At 27.8% G+C, this 20,462-nt stretch overlaps 1 protein-coding gene across 3 annotated transcripts in view; it reads left to right on the top strand.

Moving 5' to 3' along the window:
* LOC129956927 (uncharacterized) overlaps nt 1–20,462 on the top strand; it is a 769,878-nt gene that overhangs the window by 654,785 nt on the left and 94,631 nt on the right. Inside the window, exon 1 of one of the 3 annotated variants that reach the window (XM_056068979.1) lies at nt 368–1,137. The exons of the other annotated variants lie outside the window; for them this stretch is intronic. Coding sequence (XP_055924954.1) covers nt 1,085–1,137 — 53 coding nt within the window. The 5' untranslated portion in view covers nt 368–1,084. Of the gene's footprint in view, nt 1–367; nt 1,138–20,462 lie in introns of those variants that run through there. 3 annotated transcript variants of the gene reach the window in all.

The raw sequence follows: 20,462 nt of genomic DNA, 5'->3' as shown, positions 1-20,462 counted from the left end.
ATTCCTAATGTTTATCTTCCAGAAATTTCAGTGGAATTACAATAATCTCACTTGGGCCTTGTTTATTTGCCCGAAACCTATTTTGGCTCTTGTCCAGGCCCATGCAGTGATCCCTCCGTTAACCCCCGTGCACTAAGTGCCAAACTGTACTCCAGCTAGTAAAGCACTTTCCACTATCTTCTGCGCGCATTAGCCTTAAAATAGTTTCCCGCCTTTACGGAAAGGGATCATTCATTACGCATTAAAGCATGTCTCATCAATTCGCAATGAATGGTAAGTCCCTACATCTGTCCGCATCCCTTCAATGCGCATGAGCAGAAGGCGTGTGTGAGGTGTAGCATACACATTCATCTTCCGAATCTTCCTCACTTGTGTCCGTGACGATTCTTGTGCCCGGAGCATCGAAAATCCTCCTCCCGCTGAACGCCGCTCACATCGGGGAAAAGTAATATTCCGAACGAATTTTGGAATTTTTTTATTTTTTTTTTATGTGGCGTGATATCATTGCATGGAACACGTGTGCAATTTGTTTAAAATACATGCTTTAAATTAGTGCTTTTTACATTAATATGACAAGATAATAACTCAAAATTATTTCATCAGGAATTAAATTTTTTATTTCCTGAAAGTATAAAAAAAGCATCAAAAATAGCATTCTTTACGAATGCTTTATTTTCTTTGAATTGACATCAGAATATTATTTGTCATTATTTTATTATTTTTATTTTTGTTCTGTCGAAACTGGAAAAAAAATCCGAAACGCTTGCTTCCAATTTTTTTAAATATTTAATTTTCCTTCATTAAGAACAAATGAAAAAAATCGTCTGCTGAAGAAAGAAGGAAAAATGAACTCATAAATTCGTTTAGATCATCGGCGCCCGTTATTTATCTGCAACCGTGACGAAATTAGATTGCTGAGTGAATCAATTTTGACAACTCTTGATAGAGAAATAAAAGGAGGAAATAAACAAAAGCAGTGATGAACTCCGGTTGCGTGCAAGATGAATGGAAGGAATTTTTGCGTTAGAAGTTAGAACACTACAATTTTTGTTCTGTGTGCTACGAATGGACTGTGGATTAGTGCATGGATTCCCGTTGGAACCTCATGCGTTTTTTTCGTTCAGCTTATCAAGCACGGTAAGGCAATTTTGTTTTTATTCGTTAAAAGTAAAGTTTTATTAGAGCTTAAAAAATGTTGAATATGATAAAATTTTTATTAGTATGGTACGAAGATAATCTATTTTTGATGCGTTCATATTTTTAATATGAATGAAATTCTATTTGTAAAATTAAATTAATTTTAAATATGATGATTGAAAATTGTCTTTGCAAACTGATTTTTCATTTCTTTCTTTTCTGGAAAAGATATTTATGCGAAAAAAAATTAAACGTTTACCAAGAAAAACATCTTTTGTTAAAGTTGAAGAATTATTGCTTAATTGATGCATCGTTTGATTGCTTTATTATTAATTAAGATTTTATAAGATCTCATTTTTTAGAATATGAATCGCATTTTTTACGCATTAGTTTCTAAAATTATTTTTATTATGTGAATTTATTGCTTAATCTTTGTTCAGAAACCTAAAAATATTAACTAAATCGTCTGAAAAATTTAAATTAAATCGTCTGAACATCTTGAAAAATCTTTTTTTTTTTTTTTTTTTTGACAGAACTATTGTAGATGCTATGTAGACATTTTTTCCTTGCAATAGTCATGTATCTTTGAGCCAGTAAGGCTTCAATTTCTTTACAGAGCTTATTTGTCTGTGCTCCTAATCATCCGATGACAGTTTTATATTTTTGTCCTACTTTATTATTTTATCTGTGATGAATATACTGACCAGTAACTAGGGAATACGAGAATAACTATCTTCATGGGCGTTGGAAATAACAATATATCTTATAAACCAATAACATGGGAAATCTTATATTAATCAGATTTGTTCTACTCTTAATCTAAAAGGCAATATTTTTTGTATTTTTTTTCTAAGCTGTTATTACGAAAGCTGTTTTTTTGCCTGTCATGCAATTTAAGGATATAAACTTTTGAATATTAAGAAGAAAAAGCTTTCAAATGCTAAACTGAAATTTGTTTTGACAGATCTCCTCGTCATTAAAATGACCTGATTTCCCAAAATTCAATTTGGGACACTTTAAAACCCGGTTATTTAATTTGGAAATAACTAGGAAAGCGAGGGTTGGATGAATTTGGACAAAATCCCAAAATGTATGTAAACAAGTATATACAGAAAATAATGAAATATTTTTTTTAACTTAGATTAGAAGGCATAAATAATTCAGGAATTAGAAATACGTTTTGCTGTAATTTTTACTTTTTTTTTATTAAGATGATATATTTAAAATGATCATATGAGTAAAATCCTATTCTATGGAGAGTAAAAGTTTGGAGCCAAAATTTTTCAAAAACCATTTTTTTCTTTGAATAATTGAATCTGAATTATTTTTTTAATTTGAATTATATATACATTATTGATTAAAACAGCACTTCAAATTCGTAACATTTTTTAATTTCAAAATATTTGATCACTTTTCATATCTACTAAAAATTAGAAAGGAAAATTGCATCTTTTTTTGCTCTACAATAAAATTTCAATTTCTAATTTAACTTTTGAAAATATTATTTTTATTTATTTTTTCAACGTGATTTTTTAAAAATAAAAGTGGGACAAACCGGGATATTTATTTGAAATCTTAGACACTTTCGAAGCTCTGAATGTATATAGAAAATTTCTGGTGCGCCTTGGCTATTTCGGGTTTGGTCATCCTTTTTGCTATACTCAATTTTTTTTCGAGATAGATTAAATTATCTAAGAAGAAGTGATTCTTTTAAATAGCAATCCAAACGAATTCAATTAAAAATATTTTTTCTGTACAATGCATCAATGATAGAACAGAATTCCTCGGAAATCATTGCATAGAGAAGAAATTTGTGAAATAAATTTAACGAAAAATAAAAGCGTTTGCCATATTTTCATAAAAACATAGGGTGAAACATTTTATTCCTGAATTTCCTTCATTTGGCGATACAATTCGTGAATTCGAGATAAGAACCACTTTTCAAAATCGATGCAATTTCAGCCGAATTTGACAACTGAATAAATAAAAAAAGAAATTCTCATAATCGCTTTTTGTTTTGTTCTTATAAAAATCTGATATGTTATATTTTGGTTCCATTACATAACACAAAATAGAGTTTGTTCTATAAATATGAAAATTTGAAATTTCCTAATCTGATGGATCATTTTTAAAACAAGAGTAAATAAAAAAAAAATTGAATTGAAACGATCTAAGCAGTGAAAATGAAGCATCTACTTTTGTTATATTTCATCTCTGATAAAGACATGAATTAATCGTTTGCGGTTTTTGCTTTAACTTTCATTCGAATGAATATTCTTTAACATTTATCAATACATTTTATGGTTAAAATTCTGCCTAATTGTTCAGTTTTCTGTTGCTGTAAATCTGAAAATTTGAAATTTTCTATTTTTACGAATCAGTTCTGAAACAAGAATAAATAAAAGAATTGAAATGAAATGATCTGAGCAATGAAAAGGAAACATTTACTTTTCTTGCATTTCTCATCCTATATGACACGAATTAATCGTTTGTGTTTTCTGTTTTAACTTTTAATCAAATGAATATTTTTCGGGATTTTAATAATACATTTTAGGATTGAAACTCTGCCTCCAGATATTTTTTTAGCAAAAACTCAAAGATTATTAACATAATTTATATCTCACAAAAACTAAGATTTAAAAAAAAAAATGAAATTTTACTATGCCAGATTTTCACTGTTTAGCTCTAAAATCTTTCGAAACAAGAAAAGAGAGTGGTGGGAAAAGGAAGAAGTGGAAAGAACTTTTAAGTCCCAGATATTTCATTTTCTTCTCCAGAACTTATTGCAAACTTTTTCCGAAACTAGACTTTTCAAAAAAGGAAGCTCATTTCAACATAAAACACGTTTTTCTCATGAGTTCTTTCTCCCCCCCCCCCACCTAAAAAAAAGACTTGCAAAATTTCATCCACAACCATAATGTGCTGCCTTTTGATTCTTCGTTTGCTGTACTTACTTTATATAAATCATTTTTTTTTTCTTTCATCTTTGATATAAAGAAATCATCTTTAGAGCAATCCTTATCAGAATTTTTCTTATCAAATCATGAGAGTCAAGTGGTTTAATAAAATCAGATGATTGCAAAATTTTATTATTAAAAAATTTAGGCTCTAACAAGACAATGGTATATGTAATAAAGTAAAAACTAATTTGAAAAATTGAAAATAATTTATCAATTAATATTTTAAATAGATTATACAAATTGCATATCACATTATGTGAACCAGAAATTCATTATTTTATTAAAAACCATCAGTTCCAATTTATATTTTTAATTTTTCAAACTTTGTTTTGTAGATTAATTTAATTAAAACTGTATATATTATTTAATAACATGTATTTAACTTTACAATACATGGTATAGATTGAAATATATATTATATAATAAGAATTTATAAAATGTTCAGGAAACTATTACCTTACCACTCTAGTGAAAAAATGTTAAAATATATACTTTGATGCACAAAGTGTATACTTACTGCCTTCATTCCCTACCAATTTGTACTATAAATATCAAAATAATAAAAGGCGTTGGATTAAATGCACCATTTTTTTCACTTTTGCTTTCGTTGTTAAATTAAATTTTCACGTAGAGTTTCGTCACATTCAATTCAGAAATTCTGGCTACAGTTGGAGAAAATTCAGAAATTAATTGCTTACACAAATACCTAAATGCAATTAATTTCAAAAATTTACATTTTTATTTGCCTCAATTTTAAAGATCTGGCTATATTATTCGATTCTTTTGATAATTTTCGAACGGTTGTGAAAGCGAAATCTTACGATAATTTATCATACAATGAAATAATAATCGTTTGAAATGGGAAGGAAAAAAAGAAAATAATATGTTTCGGATTTCAAAACTTACTTTATGTCACTAATACTAAACAAAAATTGATTAATGAACTTTTTTTAAGAAATTTTTATTAATTATTGTCGTTGTAAAAAAAAATCATTTTTATTCCAGAATATTAGAATACATATTAATATATCAGGTAATTTTTTTATATCTGTCATTTCACTTCTTTCCTGATTTATTAAAATAAATGCTCAGTTTTCAAAAGAAAAGAAAAGGCTTTTATGTAATCTAAACCCATTATATTATTTTATCATGAATTATAAACAAGAAATAAACAAAATCAAAACTGCAAAGGAAAATTCATAAAATATTCATGTTTTCTCTGAGAAAAATATACTTTTTATTTCTTTTTCAAGGAAAATATTAAAATTTCATTCCATTATATTCCCAAGAGAAAAAATCATTCATTTTGAAAGGCAAATATATTTTTATCAAGTTTCTTAAAATGGTTGCATCTAATAAAGAAAAATAAGTAAATAATATTTAAATAATCTTTAATGGAAAATAAAAATTTGCAGCAGAAATATTTCAGCATTTTTTACATATTATTTTATTCATTTCTATACTTAGAGTATACATAATGATTTTATCAGCTAAAAACTATTTTAATATCATATTGCATCCTTTTCAATTAATTAGTAAAATGCATAAAATATGAAGAAAAATGCACGATATGTATGGATGTTTTGACGCTCTACAGGCCAGGGTTATCGCATTTGGCACATATGTAATAGGCAGAATGGAAATGTGCACTTAAAAGTGTTATTTTTTGCAATTTTAATTAAAAATTATATAAGGTTTTGGTTTTTTTCTGCAATAACTTTCAAAAATAGTATAATAAAAAAACAAGTTTTTGCATCATTTTAAAATTCAAAATATCTTCTTTTCAACGATGCCAATGTTTTTGCTGCATAAATAGTTTTTTCTATGTTTACTTAATTTTAAAAAATATATATTTTAGGCATATTATCCAATAAGAATCGAACCGAACAATAATGCAAAGAAATAAATACGATTTCTGGAAGATGATTGAAGTTGTTGATAAAAGTCGAAATTGAAAGTTGATAAAAGTTTCAGAACGGTGCAAGGCTTCTGAAATGGTAGACGTTATATGAATATCAAGATTTGAAATTTTAAAATATTTTGCTAAAAAAGCCATAAATGCCAACATTTTTTAAAAAATATTTAATTAAAAATTTTATTGACCACTAATTTCGGTGAGTCTGCTGGCCGCCAAATGCGACTAATAATAATAATAAATGAAATAAAATATAATGATAATAAAATAAAATAAATGCGATGTTGGTTTTTCGGAAGAATAAAAAAATGATAGTTCTAAAGTGACAAAACTTTATGAACATCAATCAAAAGTAAGAATTAAAGAGAGGAGTGGGGCAGTATTTTACAAATTGCAAATCAATGCAAAAGTGAATAAAAATAAATAAAATTCAGAAGCAATGAAATTGTTAATTTTTTTTTAATTTAAAAAGACTACAAATAAAGCAACAAAAATTAGACATTTTGATCTCAGTATTTTTCTTTCTACCTGATTTATCAATATTATTGTGTGAATTCGAGGCGGGTCGGAGTAGCTTTTTATGGTTACAGTATTATGCTTATTAGGTATATGGCCTGCTTATGTCATATTATCATTAGGTACATGGCATGCTTATGGTATATTATGCTTATTCAGTACATGGCATGCATATGGCATATTATTATTAAGTACATGGCATGCTTATGGTATATTATTATTAGGTACATGGTATACTTATGTCATATTATGCTTATTAGGTACATGGCATGATTATGGTATATTATGCTTATTCGTTACATAGCATGCTTATGACATATACATATTCGGTACATAGCAACTTGTATGTATATGTCATAGCATGCTTATGACATATACATATTCGGTACATAGCATGCTTATGACATATCATTATAGGTACATGGCATGCGTATGGCATGTTATTATAGGGACATGGCAGGCTTCTGGCATATTTGGCTTATTAGGTACATGGCATGATCATGGCATATTATGTTGTATATAGTGTGCTTATGGCATATTATGCTTATTCGGTACATATTGTACTTATGGCATATTATGCTTATCCAGTACATAACATGCTTATGGCATGTTATGCTTATTCGGTACATAGTGTACTTATGGCATATTATGCTTATTCGGTACATAACATGCTTATGGCATATCATGCTCATTAGGCACATGGCATGCTTATGGCATATTATGCTTATTAGGTACGTGACATGTTTATGGCATATTATTCTTATTATGTGTATGACATATTATGCTTATCATGTACATGGCCTACTTATAGCATATTGTGCTTATCAGGTACATGGCCTACTTATGGCATATTATGCTTATCAGGTACATGGCTTACTTATGGCATATTATGCTTAACAGATTGCACCGCTTTTAACACTTTTCAAGAGATAAGTGGTACAACGACGAAATAATTGGTGAAAACCAATTACATTTATTACTATCTTTGTAACATATATAAAAACATTTAAAAAAATTATTAAAACGGAGTAATATTTTAATGTATTTTTTTTATCAAAACTTGAAGAAAAATTCTTTCGAAGCTAGATTAAATAAAATTTTATCTGGTCCCATTTTTTTTTAATGTAAACTAGTTGCAGAGTTAAATTCAAATTTTAAATTAATCCTCAAAACGTTTTTTTTTTAAATTTGGGACTGTATGTTTATCTATGATTATGATCCCTTTAATTAAGAACACGAAGAATATTTATGACATGATTATATGCATAGAGATATCTGTATTTATAAAATATTCATACAATTCTGTGGCAATCTTTAAAAGTTTCTAAAAATTTATCTTTACTACTAATAAAAAAATATTGCGTGGGTGTTGGCGCTCTTTAAACCAGATTGCTTATCTAAACAGTAGGTTCCGACGGGGGCGGCATCTTTAACCATTGGATGTTTTAGTCTTCTATGGGGGTAGTAGTGGGTTTAAATACAATAATATTTTAACATTTAATGTGATTAACTTTTATGAAAGAGTTGGCGTTGGAATATCTTTTTTTATCTTTTCCTGTAAATGAGACGGTAGATAAAAATAAAAAAAAAAGGATGGGTGATTTTGAGTTAGAAGTATCAGATTTGACACAAATACGCTTTGGAAGCTGGGAATACGCATTTCGAAATGATTTTAAAAAATGTTCTTTGATTAAAAATTAAACGAAAATTTAACCTTTTCTGTGATAACTTCCGAAAATATTGTACAAAATGTATATCTACATCATCTAAAAATCCAGTAGGGTTTTGTGTGTGCGTGCGTGTGTGTGTTTGTGTTTGTGTTTGTGTTTGTTTGTATATAGTTAATGATAGTAAATTAATTGCTCAGCACTTTTTTTTAATTCTAAAAATTAAAAAATATTTTTTTGCATATTTTAACCGGTGATTTCATTCTTTCAATGAAATTAAAATCTTTTTCATTATTTCATTGAATGTTAAATTATGTAATTTTCCACTGTTATTGAAAGCTAAGGGAGAAATTTTTCTAATTCACACGTAGGAAATCTAAGGATGAAATTAATTTACCCCAAGAGAAAACATGCAATCTGATAAAGATTCCCAAGAAGCTTATGTTTTTAACGGTACATGTTCTTAACGGTAACGGACAAAACTGTTCAAGAACATGCTAAGCATAATAGGTGCAAGACTATTAAAGTTAAATGACTTTAATATAATCTCCAATTTTATGCTTAAAAATGCTTTCATGAGCAAATCATAAGCATTAGATTATGCATACGAGATTTAGATCATACCATCACAACCAATATTCTCTTCGAATGAGCTGGTCATCAAAGCCAGCTAGTTTAAAAATAGAACTTTTAAAAAGTTGTTTTCATTATGGTCTTTACATAACGTTTATAATCATGCCAATTATTTTCGCGCCACACAACTCATTTACCCCATATTAGTTTAGCTTTGGATCTCTTGCAAATTAATAATTAAATTAAGTAACGTGAATTAAGTAAAGTAACTTAAATTAAGTAACAAAGTAATAGTAACAAGTGAAATCATAGAACATAATACGACGCCGTAGAGTCAGATGCCAGTTGACATATGCATTGACGGTCATTCCTCCCCCCCCCTTGGGTCATCTGAATTGACAGCAAAGGACTGAACCGCAGATCTGGCACGTAAACAACTTTGTGCCACAACATTTTGATAAACATGACCCAACTAATTTGGAAAACCGGGATAACCGAGTAGTAAGATCTTAGCTTCCAATCCGGAGGGATTGGCCCTCCCCTTTTTGGAGAATGAGTCCATCAAAGATCCTCTATATGTGGGTTTAGAGCTCATCAAATCTGATGTCTATAGTCGAAACCCGCTTCCCCCACATTTGCTGTGGGAAATTTTGGGCAACAAGTATCTGCTCAGTTCTAAACCTCGTCATCTGATTAAAGTTGAAAATTACGAAATCCATCCCAAACTAGCCCTCGAGTTGTTTTAAAACATGTTATTAAAATAGCAAAATAACTTAAAGCTATTTGGTGTGGAAGTCTAAAGAGAGGGCTGCTGACTCAGGTATAATATTAGTCCTCTGATCTTTGAATGGGAAAGTCGTATGATATCACTGACTCTCCGACCAGCCCGAAGGCACACGGATAAAGAAAACTGAATGACCGGACCGCCGCAACAGCAACACTGGCGGGAACTCCGGTTGAGTCCTAAGGGCCATCACCGGCCACGGCACAACCCTCCCCGAAGTACGTCCCGTCATCGATGAGACTGAAAATGGGATGAAACTGCAAAAGGGATGGGATTCCCGCCCCTTTTTGTGTACCCTCCAGGGTGGCGAGATCCAACCACCATACCGGAAGCATCTCATCTTCTTTTCGAGATGCCCCCCGGATGTTCTATGAATGGGGAAGTCCTCCCTAATCTCATTCATGTAGTTTCAAAGTATTCGCTAAACTTAGTATGAAAAACTAAATTAATTTCTCTACATATTTATATGCAATATGTCCTGTTAATTTAATAAAAACATTTTAAAGATACTAAATATCTGAAAATCGAAAATTTGCCATCATTCGAAAAAAAAAAACATTCAATGAAATGTATTTTAATTAATACTTTTAGATTTACCCGCTGTTGGAAAGTTTTTTTTTAATTGCGCATAATTAACTTTTGCAGTGAATTTCAAAACAAAAGAAATGCTCGTTAATACCTTATTAAGCTTATATTACTTAATTCCTCATTAACGCTTTTAATTTGGAATATTTCATTTAATCACATGTACGCTACCAAAACAAAAACAATTTTTTTTTCTGTATTCTTTTATTTTAGGGTTTAAGTTCGCTGAAATCTACACGTAAATCCCAAGAGAGAAAAAAAAATAATAAAAAAAATTTAACCTTAACTTGATAATTATCTCTAAGGCATTATGTATTATCTGTTTTCGAAATACCCTTTTCCAACAAAATAAAACATGGCTTTGTTTTTCATACTTTTTTTAAATTAAAAAAAAAGAAAGAATCTCTTTTCCCTTAGTTTGACGCTCGTGTAAATGCCTTGCACTTTTTTACTCGAATCGCCCCTCTATGTGCGAAACTGCGATAAAGCACATTTTTACTCAATTTGTATTTTATTTTTCTCATATTTTATGCCGCTTAAACGCTTAGAGAACGCTGTATTTTTATTACACGCCATTTTAATGCTGGCGAGGCACTGCTTTTTATATGTTCGAATTTTCCCTAAAAAGAGCTTTTAATATAGATTAATAGAAGCATTTGAAAGCCGGTAAGCTCTGAATAGAAAGTGTTTCCTTGAGATTAAAGGTAAATAAGTATATTGATCTAAACAATGTGAATATTATAAATAGAGGAGCTTAAAATTTTCGCTTCCAACATTTTCCTTACGCCTATTATGAAAAATAATCCACAAATATGAAATCTAACCTAATCCAATTTATAAGATGAATTTATGAATATTTGTTTTCATGTATAGAAAATATGCACACAAAAAAATGCTTTTCTAGAACTTTAATCTCGTTATTTTGTTGCATTTCTTGAAGCATGTCGGCCTTAATCCGAATGTATTCGAAGAAAAATGAAAATTGGAACGTCGTCTTTACCACTAAATTTCAAATTTCTATCAAATTTTTCATAAAATATATGAAAATAATATTTGATAATTTCTTAATAAATATTTGTATCATAATTATTATTGCTTTATTTAGTGAAGTTAGTTTTAGAATCTTTCCGACTGTAAACATGATAGCACAAAAAATGACGATCGCGTTGTAAGCTTGTTCTTAACTGTTGCTAGTAGTGGCTTGTGTTAAATAATATACAAATAAATTTCAAATTTCTATCAAATTTTTCATAAAATATATAAAAATAATATTTGATAATTTCTTAATAAATATTTGTATCATAATTATTATTGCTTTATTTAGTGAAGTTAGTTTTAGAATCTTTCTGACTGTAAACATGATAGCACAAAAAATGACGATCGCGTTGTAAGCTTGTTCTTAACTGTTGCTAGTAGTGGCTTGTGTTAAATAATATACAAATAAATTTCAAATTTCTATCAAATTTTTCATAAAATATATAAAAATAATATTTGATAATTTCTTAATAAATATTTGTATCATAATTATTATTGCTTTATTTAGTGAAGTTAGTTTTAGAATCTTTCTGACTGTAAACATGATAGCACAAAAAATGACGATCGCGTTGTAAGCTTGTTCTTAGCTGTTGCTAGTAGTCGCTTGTGTTAAATAATATACAAATAATATACGCTTATCTGAGTGCATAAGAGAAAATTACAATTATTAGTTAATAAACTCCAATTGTTTATTAAGTATATTCTATTTGTCGAAACTTTGAAATCACGAATTTTTCAGTGAAATTTTTAATTTAAAAATTATTGTTCTTTATTTGATCCAATTATACGTGATTTAAATGTTTGTATAAATCGGATTTTTATGTGGTTCCATCAGTTTCGTATTAGTTCCACTTTAAAATATGATTAATTTTTTTCTGTCTTTTTCTATAAAAAAGGTTTATTTAAAGGAAATAACAATATTGCGCTCTTTTTACGGAAATAGGTAGCATTCATCATCTAATTATTACTATAAACTGTCCTGCGTAATACATTTTTTAATCTATCAAAAAGCATTTTAAAATCGTTTGCAACTGAATATATGTTTACAGATCTTCAAATATGTAATTTTCTTAAGTATATTTTTAATTTAGCAAAGGCATTATTTTAAAAAGTTTGAAAACGACTTTATTTGAAATTTAAAATCTTTCTAAACTCTGTCTTTCCTTACAAGAAAAAGGTTTTACGTAAATTAAATAGTAAATTCTCGGATGCTTTTACGAAAATCAAACTCATTTAAACCTCAATCCAGGCAGATTTTCTATTTGCAAAATTTTCTAATTTAAATGGACACAGTTTTCAAAAAGTTCAGGCCTGAAAGGCATAAAATATGACACAAGATATTCTATAATGAAGATTTATATTTATAAATATGTGAAATAAGTCTATAAAAATAGCTTACATGTTCATACGTTAAATTCACTTTAAAAGTTTAAATTTGCATTCTTTCCCGCATTTTGCATTGCTGTTTGTGTTATTTGATTTTTTTTGTTATTTGAAATGTCTTTATCTTTTTAATTTTATCTAATTTATTAATATCGTTTTCTCTCTTTCAATTCCTACTATTAGCTCACTCACTTTACATATCTTGTTCAAATTTTCATTCGTTAATAAAATACTTTTTATTCATCCACTCAAGTTCAAATACATTTTTTAAAACTTGCAGTGGATCACACTTGATGTTAATACAGTTTTTTTTCAAATATTAATTCATTAATTCAATTTGTTCAGTAATTTCTATTTTGTCGCCAAATCCGTCGCCATGTCGTCAAATAGTCGACAAGCTCTATTTTGCCACTTAATATTGTAATTATATCATATGTATATACATATTTATATTAATTGTAATTATTTAATAAAAAATAACTAAAATATTTTTTGTTGTTGATCTAAGTAGGAATTGACTTAAATTTTTTTATATATATTACTTGTTATTAGAATCAATTGTTTTCGTAATATTTATTAGATATATTCTAATTTAAATGTATTAAGTTTTTTCAATATATTTTATAAACTTTACAAAAATTATTTATTTAATTATATCTTATTTTTCATTAGTTCGGTTAATAATTAAGTTGACATTATGTTAAAAGTTTTATGCAAAGAACACAGTACACTTGTGAAGTACGTATTATTAAGCATTTTTTTTCAATGCAATAAAATTCGTATGTCGAAATTTGAAAAATGTTTACCTAAGACATTCGTGTTTCTCTTTTGCATTATAAGTCGGAAAACACAGAACCGTTACGCATTATTTCCTTAATCAACATGTTTATTCCAAATGTAAATAAATTGCTATACCATGATATATCAGAACATCTTATGAAATGCTTTTATGAACTATGCATCTTTAAGAACAATTTGCAATTACAAATTTGAATATTATTTCAGTTACTTTTATCAAATAATTCTGGCATCGCATGAATTTATTCCAATTGTTTAATGTTCATTTAATATCGTCTGCTAATGAATCACCGTTTATCTAACTTCACAATAAATATCTCTGTTTATGTTGAGAACAATGAAGGAAAATAAATCAAATGTTACAGGAAAGAAATGAATATAATGCTGCCATAAAATTGGAAACTATTCCAAAATCGTCGTTCATTGGAAATTGATAATTAGGGTTTTGTGGTTTTGAGTTGTTTACATTTGCTGCATATGCAATCCCATGTGCATTTGTCATTAACTTCCATGCTATTATTGTTTCTATGAATACTTTAATTTTTGTTGTTGTTATTGCTTATTTCATTGTATTAGAAATTTATTTGCATGTTATATGAAGCTGTTTTTAAGCATACAAACAAGGCATTTATAGAGCGATTTATTGTTTAAATATAATTATACATTTTCTTAATTTGTCAATTGCGTAAAATATTATAACTAGATACGAAAGCGCAAACGAAATAAAAATTTGAATCTCTTATCTTATTCAATTTAAAACAATTGATTTTTTTTAAGCGGATTTATTTATATTTTTCATTGGACGGAGTGGCAACATCTATGTAAAGCGAATTAAATAAAGGTGTTAAATACTGTTCAATTATATGCAAGAGATAAATTAATATAATTTATTAAAATTGCTTGTTATATTTTTTATTCAAAATAAATAGTAGCACATATATTAAAAAAAAATATTTGTGCTTATGATCGTTTTTAATATAATGAAGAAAGTTGTTTTTGTGCTTAAATACCTCTACTTTTGAGAACTCTGGGGAAACAACTGGATAAAGATTTATAATTATAATGTAAGGATTAAGTGCCAGATTTTAACCATATATTTTGTTGCTTTTTTTTATATCATGCACACATGTTCACGGACATGAAATCAATATTTTCAAGAAGGTTTATTGAGTTTCGAGAAATTTAAATCTTCTAAATTCATCAAAATCTATTTGATTAAAACTGTGACAATACTTAACGATTTGTATACTTCGTATCGACAGAACAACATTGAAACATATTATTTAGGAAAAAATTATAAAAGATTTTTCAGAAACAAAATGAAAGTATTGATTATTAAAAGGAATTCTGAAATCAGAATAGGAATAACGTATAGAAATTTATATGTTTTAACTTCATTTATTTTTAAATAAGTAATTAGATTACTTAATTTATTTATTTGTTATAATTTAAGCAAGAAAATTTGGTGTATAATACGCCTACTACTATTAAGACTCCAAATTTACTTGGCGATTTTCAAGTTATGCCAAGAACGCCACATTTTATTATACATCAGATGCCAAGATTTCGCCAAACTCCATTATGCATGATATGTCTAGATTTCCCAAAGATTGCGGCATTTTTTGGCGTACTGGGAGATTTTCAGATTAAGCCAAGAACGCTATGGTAATGGGTTTACTTGTCGATTAGTAGATTACTTCCAGATCATCATTCTCTATTACGCATAAGATGCCAAGATGGTTGAATACCCGGTTTACATGAGGATTTACAGATTATTCCAAGATTGCCAAGCTCCATTATACATAAAATACCAAGATGGCTGACGTGGTTTGCATTTTTTTGAGATTTATCTCAGGAGTCGTAAAAACAAACAATTTCGAAAATTTTAACATGGCATTGTTAAAATACCATATCGTTTGTAAATTTCGTTTTCTTCGTAAAATTACTCCAAAGGTTCTACGGGGCAAATTGTTGGATAAAGTGCAACCACTTTTTTGCACAGTGTTATTTCTTGAGTAATTACAAATTATAGTAATTATAGTTGGAATTTTTATTTTTAAATTAACTAATTTATTAACTTTTTTTCTCAATAGCATCAGGGCATATTATTAAATAAAAAACTATTTTTATATCAATTTAAAATTTAAAATTTGTGCTTTTCATTGATATTATTTTCTTTCCCACGCACACATTTTTCTCTAATTTTAATAAATTTTAAAAACGTTTTTAAGTATATTTCACAACCCTTCCTTTGTTTAGTTTCCTGGATTTGCATTCAATTATTATTTAATACATTTTTGTGTTCATGTTAAAATTGCTGTATAATTAAAATAAAATAGCTGCACGAATCAAGGCTGAAATATGATTGTGCTATGATACTTAAAAATAGAGATTCGAATCTCTTGATTAACAATATTTTAAATTTTTGCTATTTTATATTTTTCCGTTAATCGGAAAATATCACATTATTAAAATTATTTTAAGTATGTCTGCATCATAATTTTCTAATTATTTACCAAGCGTTGCAACATAATTATGATTTTATACATTTCGCAAATAAAAGTTATTTCGTGAGAGTTCTTTTAGTATTTCTATACTTCTTTTTATATGAAACCTATAAAATAACATATACTCTCTGTAATATGGTCATTCATGGAATAAAAGATATTCTGTTCGAATATTTTTATCAGTCGCTATATATTCCTATACGTGAACAAATTTTTTTCATGTTTATTTTTGGCAAAATTTCATTTCTCTACAACCCATATAACAATTTAGTAAAATGAACAAAACAAAATTTATTAGTTGTTAATTTCAACCTAAATCTGTCGCCAATATTAAAATATCGTTTAGCAAAATTAAATCCGAGAATTTATTTCTCGCCTAATACATTATTTATATGCTCCAAAATGGCAACTTCATGCTTCAACCTACACATTCACATGCCCCACCGCTGTAGAATAAAATATCAATAATTCATTGTTCGGGAGAGAGAACAGAAAATTCTACTCGAATAAAATTTATTCTACTAATCCAAACCTAGAAATATTTTATGTTACTTTTAAAACATATTTAGAAATGAATTCGGTTTTCCAGTGTTATAAATTTGGAGGATTACTACTTTGTGAGATTGATTTATTATAGCGCGCGATGCTATTCTAACACTTAAAATTAATTAATTTTTGGAATATTACAGGTTGAATATTTCATCTGTAAATTCAAAGCGGTGTTTAGTTTTCGAATATTTATGCATAAGTATTCTAGAATGGTGATATTTCCTTAGGATCATTCTCTATATTAATTGATGTAGTGTGTTACGGTAAATTTAACAAATGATTTATCTTTCTGCTGGTTGGAATTTGAATTTCAAATTAATGAATTCCATTTCATATTTGGAATACTAGACTGATAATATGCAGTTCCATCTCTTATGTGGTAATGAAATCATTTTTTTTTTAGTTTGTATGATGCTGTAATATTAACAATGAAAGTTTCATTATGATTTTTCAAACTATCTTATGTTTAAATAAAGAAAAATAGCTGGCAATAAAAGAAACCTATAAAATACAATGACTTAAAATATTATTAACTAAATGCTATAAAAACTACGTTCGTTCTTTTTTCTCTGATTATATTTAGTATATCTTATTTGCGTATGCATTCGTATAAATAGTGTTCTAATTGTTCTTCAAAACTTTTATTCCCTTTTTACTACCAAATCAAGATTTCATTATTAACTAGAGTTCATGAATTGAAAATTATAAACAACACAATTTGCAAAAAAGAAAAATAATATTATTTTATCTCTAAAATAGTGTGTTTAAATACTGAAAAAAAAATATCGTCTGCATCATTATATTTATTCGCTGAAACAATTCTCAATCAAAATCTTATTTTTTCGTTAGTTTATTTGTATTTTTAATCCTTTTCTTGAAGACGTCTTGTGTGTAATAAGTGCAAAGTTTTATTAAAAATTACAAAGTGTTTGAAGATATTTTTTTATTTTAAGAGCGGAAAAATTTTCAGGACTTTTATGTGGATATTTATGTATATGTAGGATTTTTTATAATTATTTCGCAGTTTTTTAAGTGGAAATAATAATAAAATGTATAATTAAGCTTTCACTGGTGTGCTAGAATTTTATTAATAAGAATTATTGTGATTAAAATGAATTCGGGAAAACGTTATTAGCAGTAATCAATCCTATTAATAAGGAGAATAAACAACAAGGAAAACAATAAAAAGGAATATTTCTAAGCATTTATTAAAAACCGAAAAAAAAAAAAAGAAATAAAATCATCAAAATTCCATACAAGTGTTTTGTTAAAATGTTTATTTTTTATTGTTAACACTCTAATAAAAGCGTGCTTTCAAATCGTTTATTTTATTTTATTTTTTTATTATTTGTAATTTTTATCAATCGGAATATATTTGAATAGATTTCAATGCATAAAGACTGTCGATCCTGTGCTCAGTCTCTCTTGTTTGTGACCACGGCTCAAAATGGTATTAATAGTGGCGAAATAAATAAACAGATGTTGAATAAATAAAGGATGACATCAGTAAAATATTTGCCCTTGACGATATCCTTCTCTTGGTTTAAATGCTTTTCAATGCTCTTCCTTTTCCTGTTACGGATTATCTGTGGTCACGATGTCAGAATGATCATAATCCGTGTAGAACACGAGCGAAAAAAATGGTATTGTTATTTTTGGAGAAAGGTTTCGTAAAGTGCCTCTGGCTCTTTGTTGATTTATTGTTATGCTTATAGGGCACTGGTTTCTGGCTTATTGTCGACTAACCCTTTGGGTACGAGCTGGAAAAACCGAAAAATGAAAGAAAAAAATAGTATTTGCAAATAAAATAAAATAAAGAAAAAGTGAATTTCGATGCATAGAAATTTCGATATAAACAAATTTTACTATATAGAAATATATATTGCAAAATCAATATTGTATATTTATCTTTTAAGAGTTAAAGAACAATTTAAAGAATTAAATTATCGGAAAAACTTCGAAAAATGGACAAATAAGGATTTTTCAAAATTACTGATCCCTATTTGTCAAAACTGCATACTTTTTTTTTCTCAAGATTTTATGTTTAATTGCCTCTTTCTGCGTTTTTTATTAAGATACATGACTACGTTCGAGATGAATTTTTGGAAAATCGTTCGAAAATAGTTATTATTTTTGAATATTTGCAAAAAAAATTGAAAACCATCTTTGAAATGAAAATATGCCAATTATGTGGCAAAAATTTTTTAAAAATTGGAAAAAAAAGGCAAATTTAGGTTTTCTTTGTTGATTCACAAAATGAGCATTTTTAAAAAATTGTTCTAAGATGTCATACAACAAGTTCATTTACTATTATACTAGCCACCTTTCGCGACCAGCCGGTTCGCCAATCTTAATGCTCGTTAAAATTTTAATAATTAAATATTTTATGCAATTCCTACTTTAATAGCTTCTTCATCAAAACATTTTAAAACTTCAAATTTTGACTGTCATATAACTCACTTATAATATTATAAAGACCTTCAGTCATAACGTCATATGTATCTCTCTCATTTTCTGTTAGCCCCCGTAGAATTTATGCTTTAAATTAAAGTGGAAAGGATTAATCTGCAATTAATATAATAATATTTTTTGCTGAAACAAAGCATTTTTTATATAATATGATTACTGATAACAGAGTCACTGAGCTTTTAAACTTTATGGGCACTAAAGAATATCTTTCTTAATTTATGTATTATCTCAAGAATTTGTCAACAATATTTTCTCAGATTCATCATGAGCAGATCGATTCATTAACAATGCTCCATTTTAAATGCATCAAACACTAAGAAAATAAAACGAATCGTTTAAAATAATCGGTTGAAAAGGTTTAAAAAAACTACTGAAAAAAAGGTTGTACTTAAAACTATAAACATATACAAAAAATATATAACTAACATAAATACAATTTAATTACAAAAGCATGCAACTAACCTAAAAATAATTTAAATCAAGAATCATCCGTTGATAATATTGTCAACAATCAGAACACAATGCGTATACGTGAATTTTCAAAGCCAGTTATGGTAACGCAAATGCGCGAATTTTTCTACTCTAGTTGGGGTAACGTTATGCGGATTAGAAATTATTAATTTCCTTTATTCTGTTTTATTTTAGTTCAAAAATACTTCAGAATGAAACTGAAAGACCGATTAATTAACAATGTTTAATTTTAAATGCATAAAGCATTAAGAAAATAAACAGAATCGTTTGAAATAATCGGTCGAAAAATGTTAACCCTAGCCTCATTAGAGTGGGGGGAAAAAACCTGAAGCCTTACTCATTTGGTGGTGGGGAAAATGAGAAGGGTTTTTGGAGGGACAGTTAGTTTTTAATTAATAATTAAAATTCTAATTAAAACTTCAAAAAAAGGGATGCCAGGTGCACATTCCCGACCTCTAAGGTATACATGTACCAAATTTGGTAGCTGTAGGTCAAACTGTCTGGCCTGTAGAGCGCCAACACACACACACACACACACACGTTGAGCTTTATATAAGTATAGATTAAAATACTTTGATCTTAGTATTCTATTTAAATATCTTAAAACTCTTTATCTTCTTTATTTTGTTCTTTCATAATTTTCTTTTTTAATATGATTGGTCTTCTAAATGCTCTCAAAAATCGATAAAAAGACTTTTTACAAGTCCTCCCAAACTGAAAAATAAATGTATTCAGTTCTGATTTGAATTAAGGCATTACGAAGAAATGAATTAAGTTCAGCCATAATTGTATTTTACATTAAGTGTGCTAGGTCGCAGTTTCCTCATCGTGTCTAATGAAGCAATCATGTTTTAAATCGCCAATTTGGCGGAATTGCTATGCAGTCCTCTAGGAACTGGTGAGCATAAGCAGCAAGGGGTTGATCTTCCAAATATGGAAATAAAATTAATATCAGTAAAAAAAAATTGAATTATGTAGGCGCATAATTTTTTTTTTTTTTTTTTTTTTTTTTTTGTGCAATGATAGGCTTCGAAATTATTCAGGAGAATATGAAATTTTGATTCATCTTTTATTAAAAATTCAATTCATTTCTGATATATACTTTCTTAGTCA

Source organism: Argiope bruennichi, chromosome 11 (assembly GCF_947563725.1).
Source record: "Argiope bruennichi chromosome 11, qqArgBrue1.1, whole genome shotgun sequence".
Lineage (NCBI taxonomy): Eukaryota > Metazoa > Arthropoda > Arachnida > Araneae > Araneidae > Argiope > Argiope bruennichi.
The sequence above is the reverse complement of the archived record's forward strand: the minus strand, read 5'-3'. Positions and strand labels throughout refer to the sequence as shown.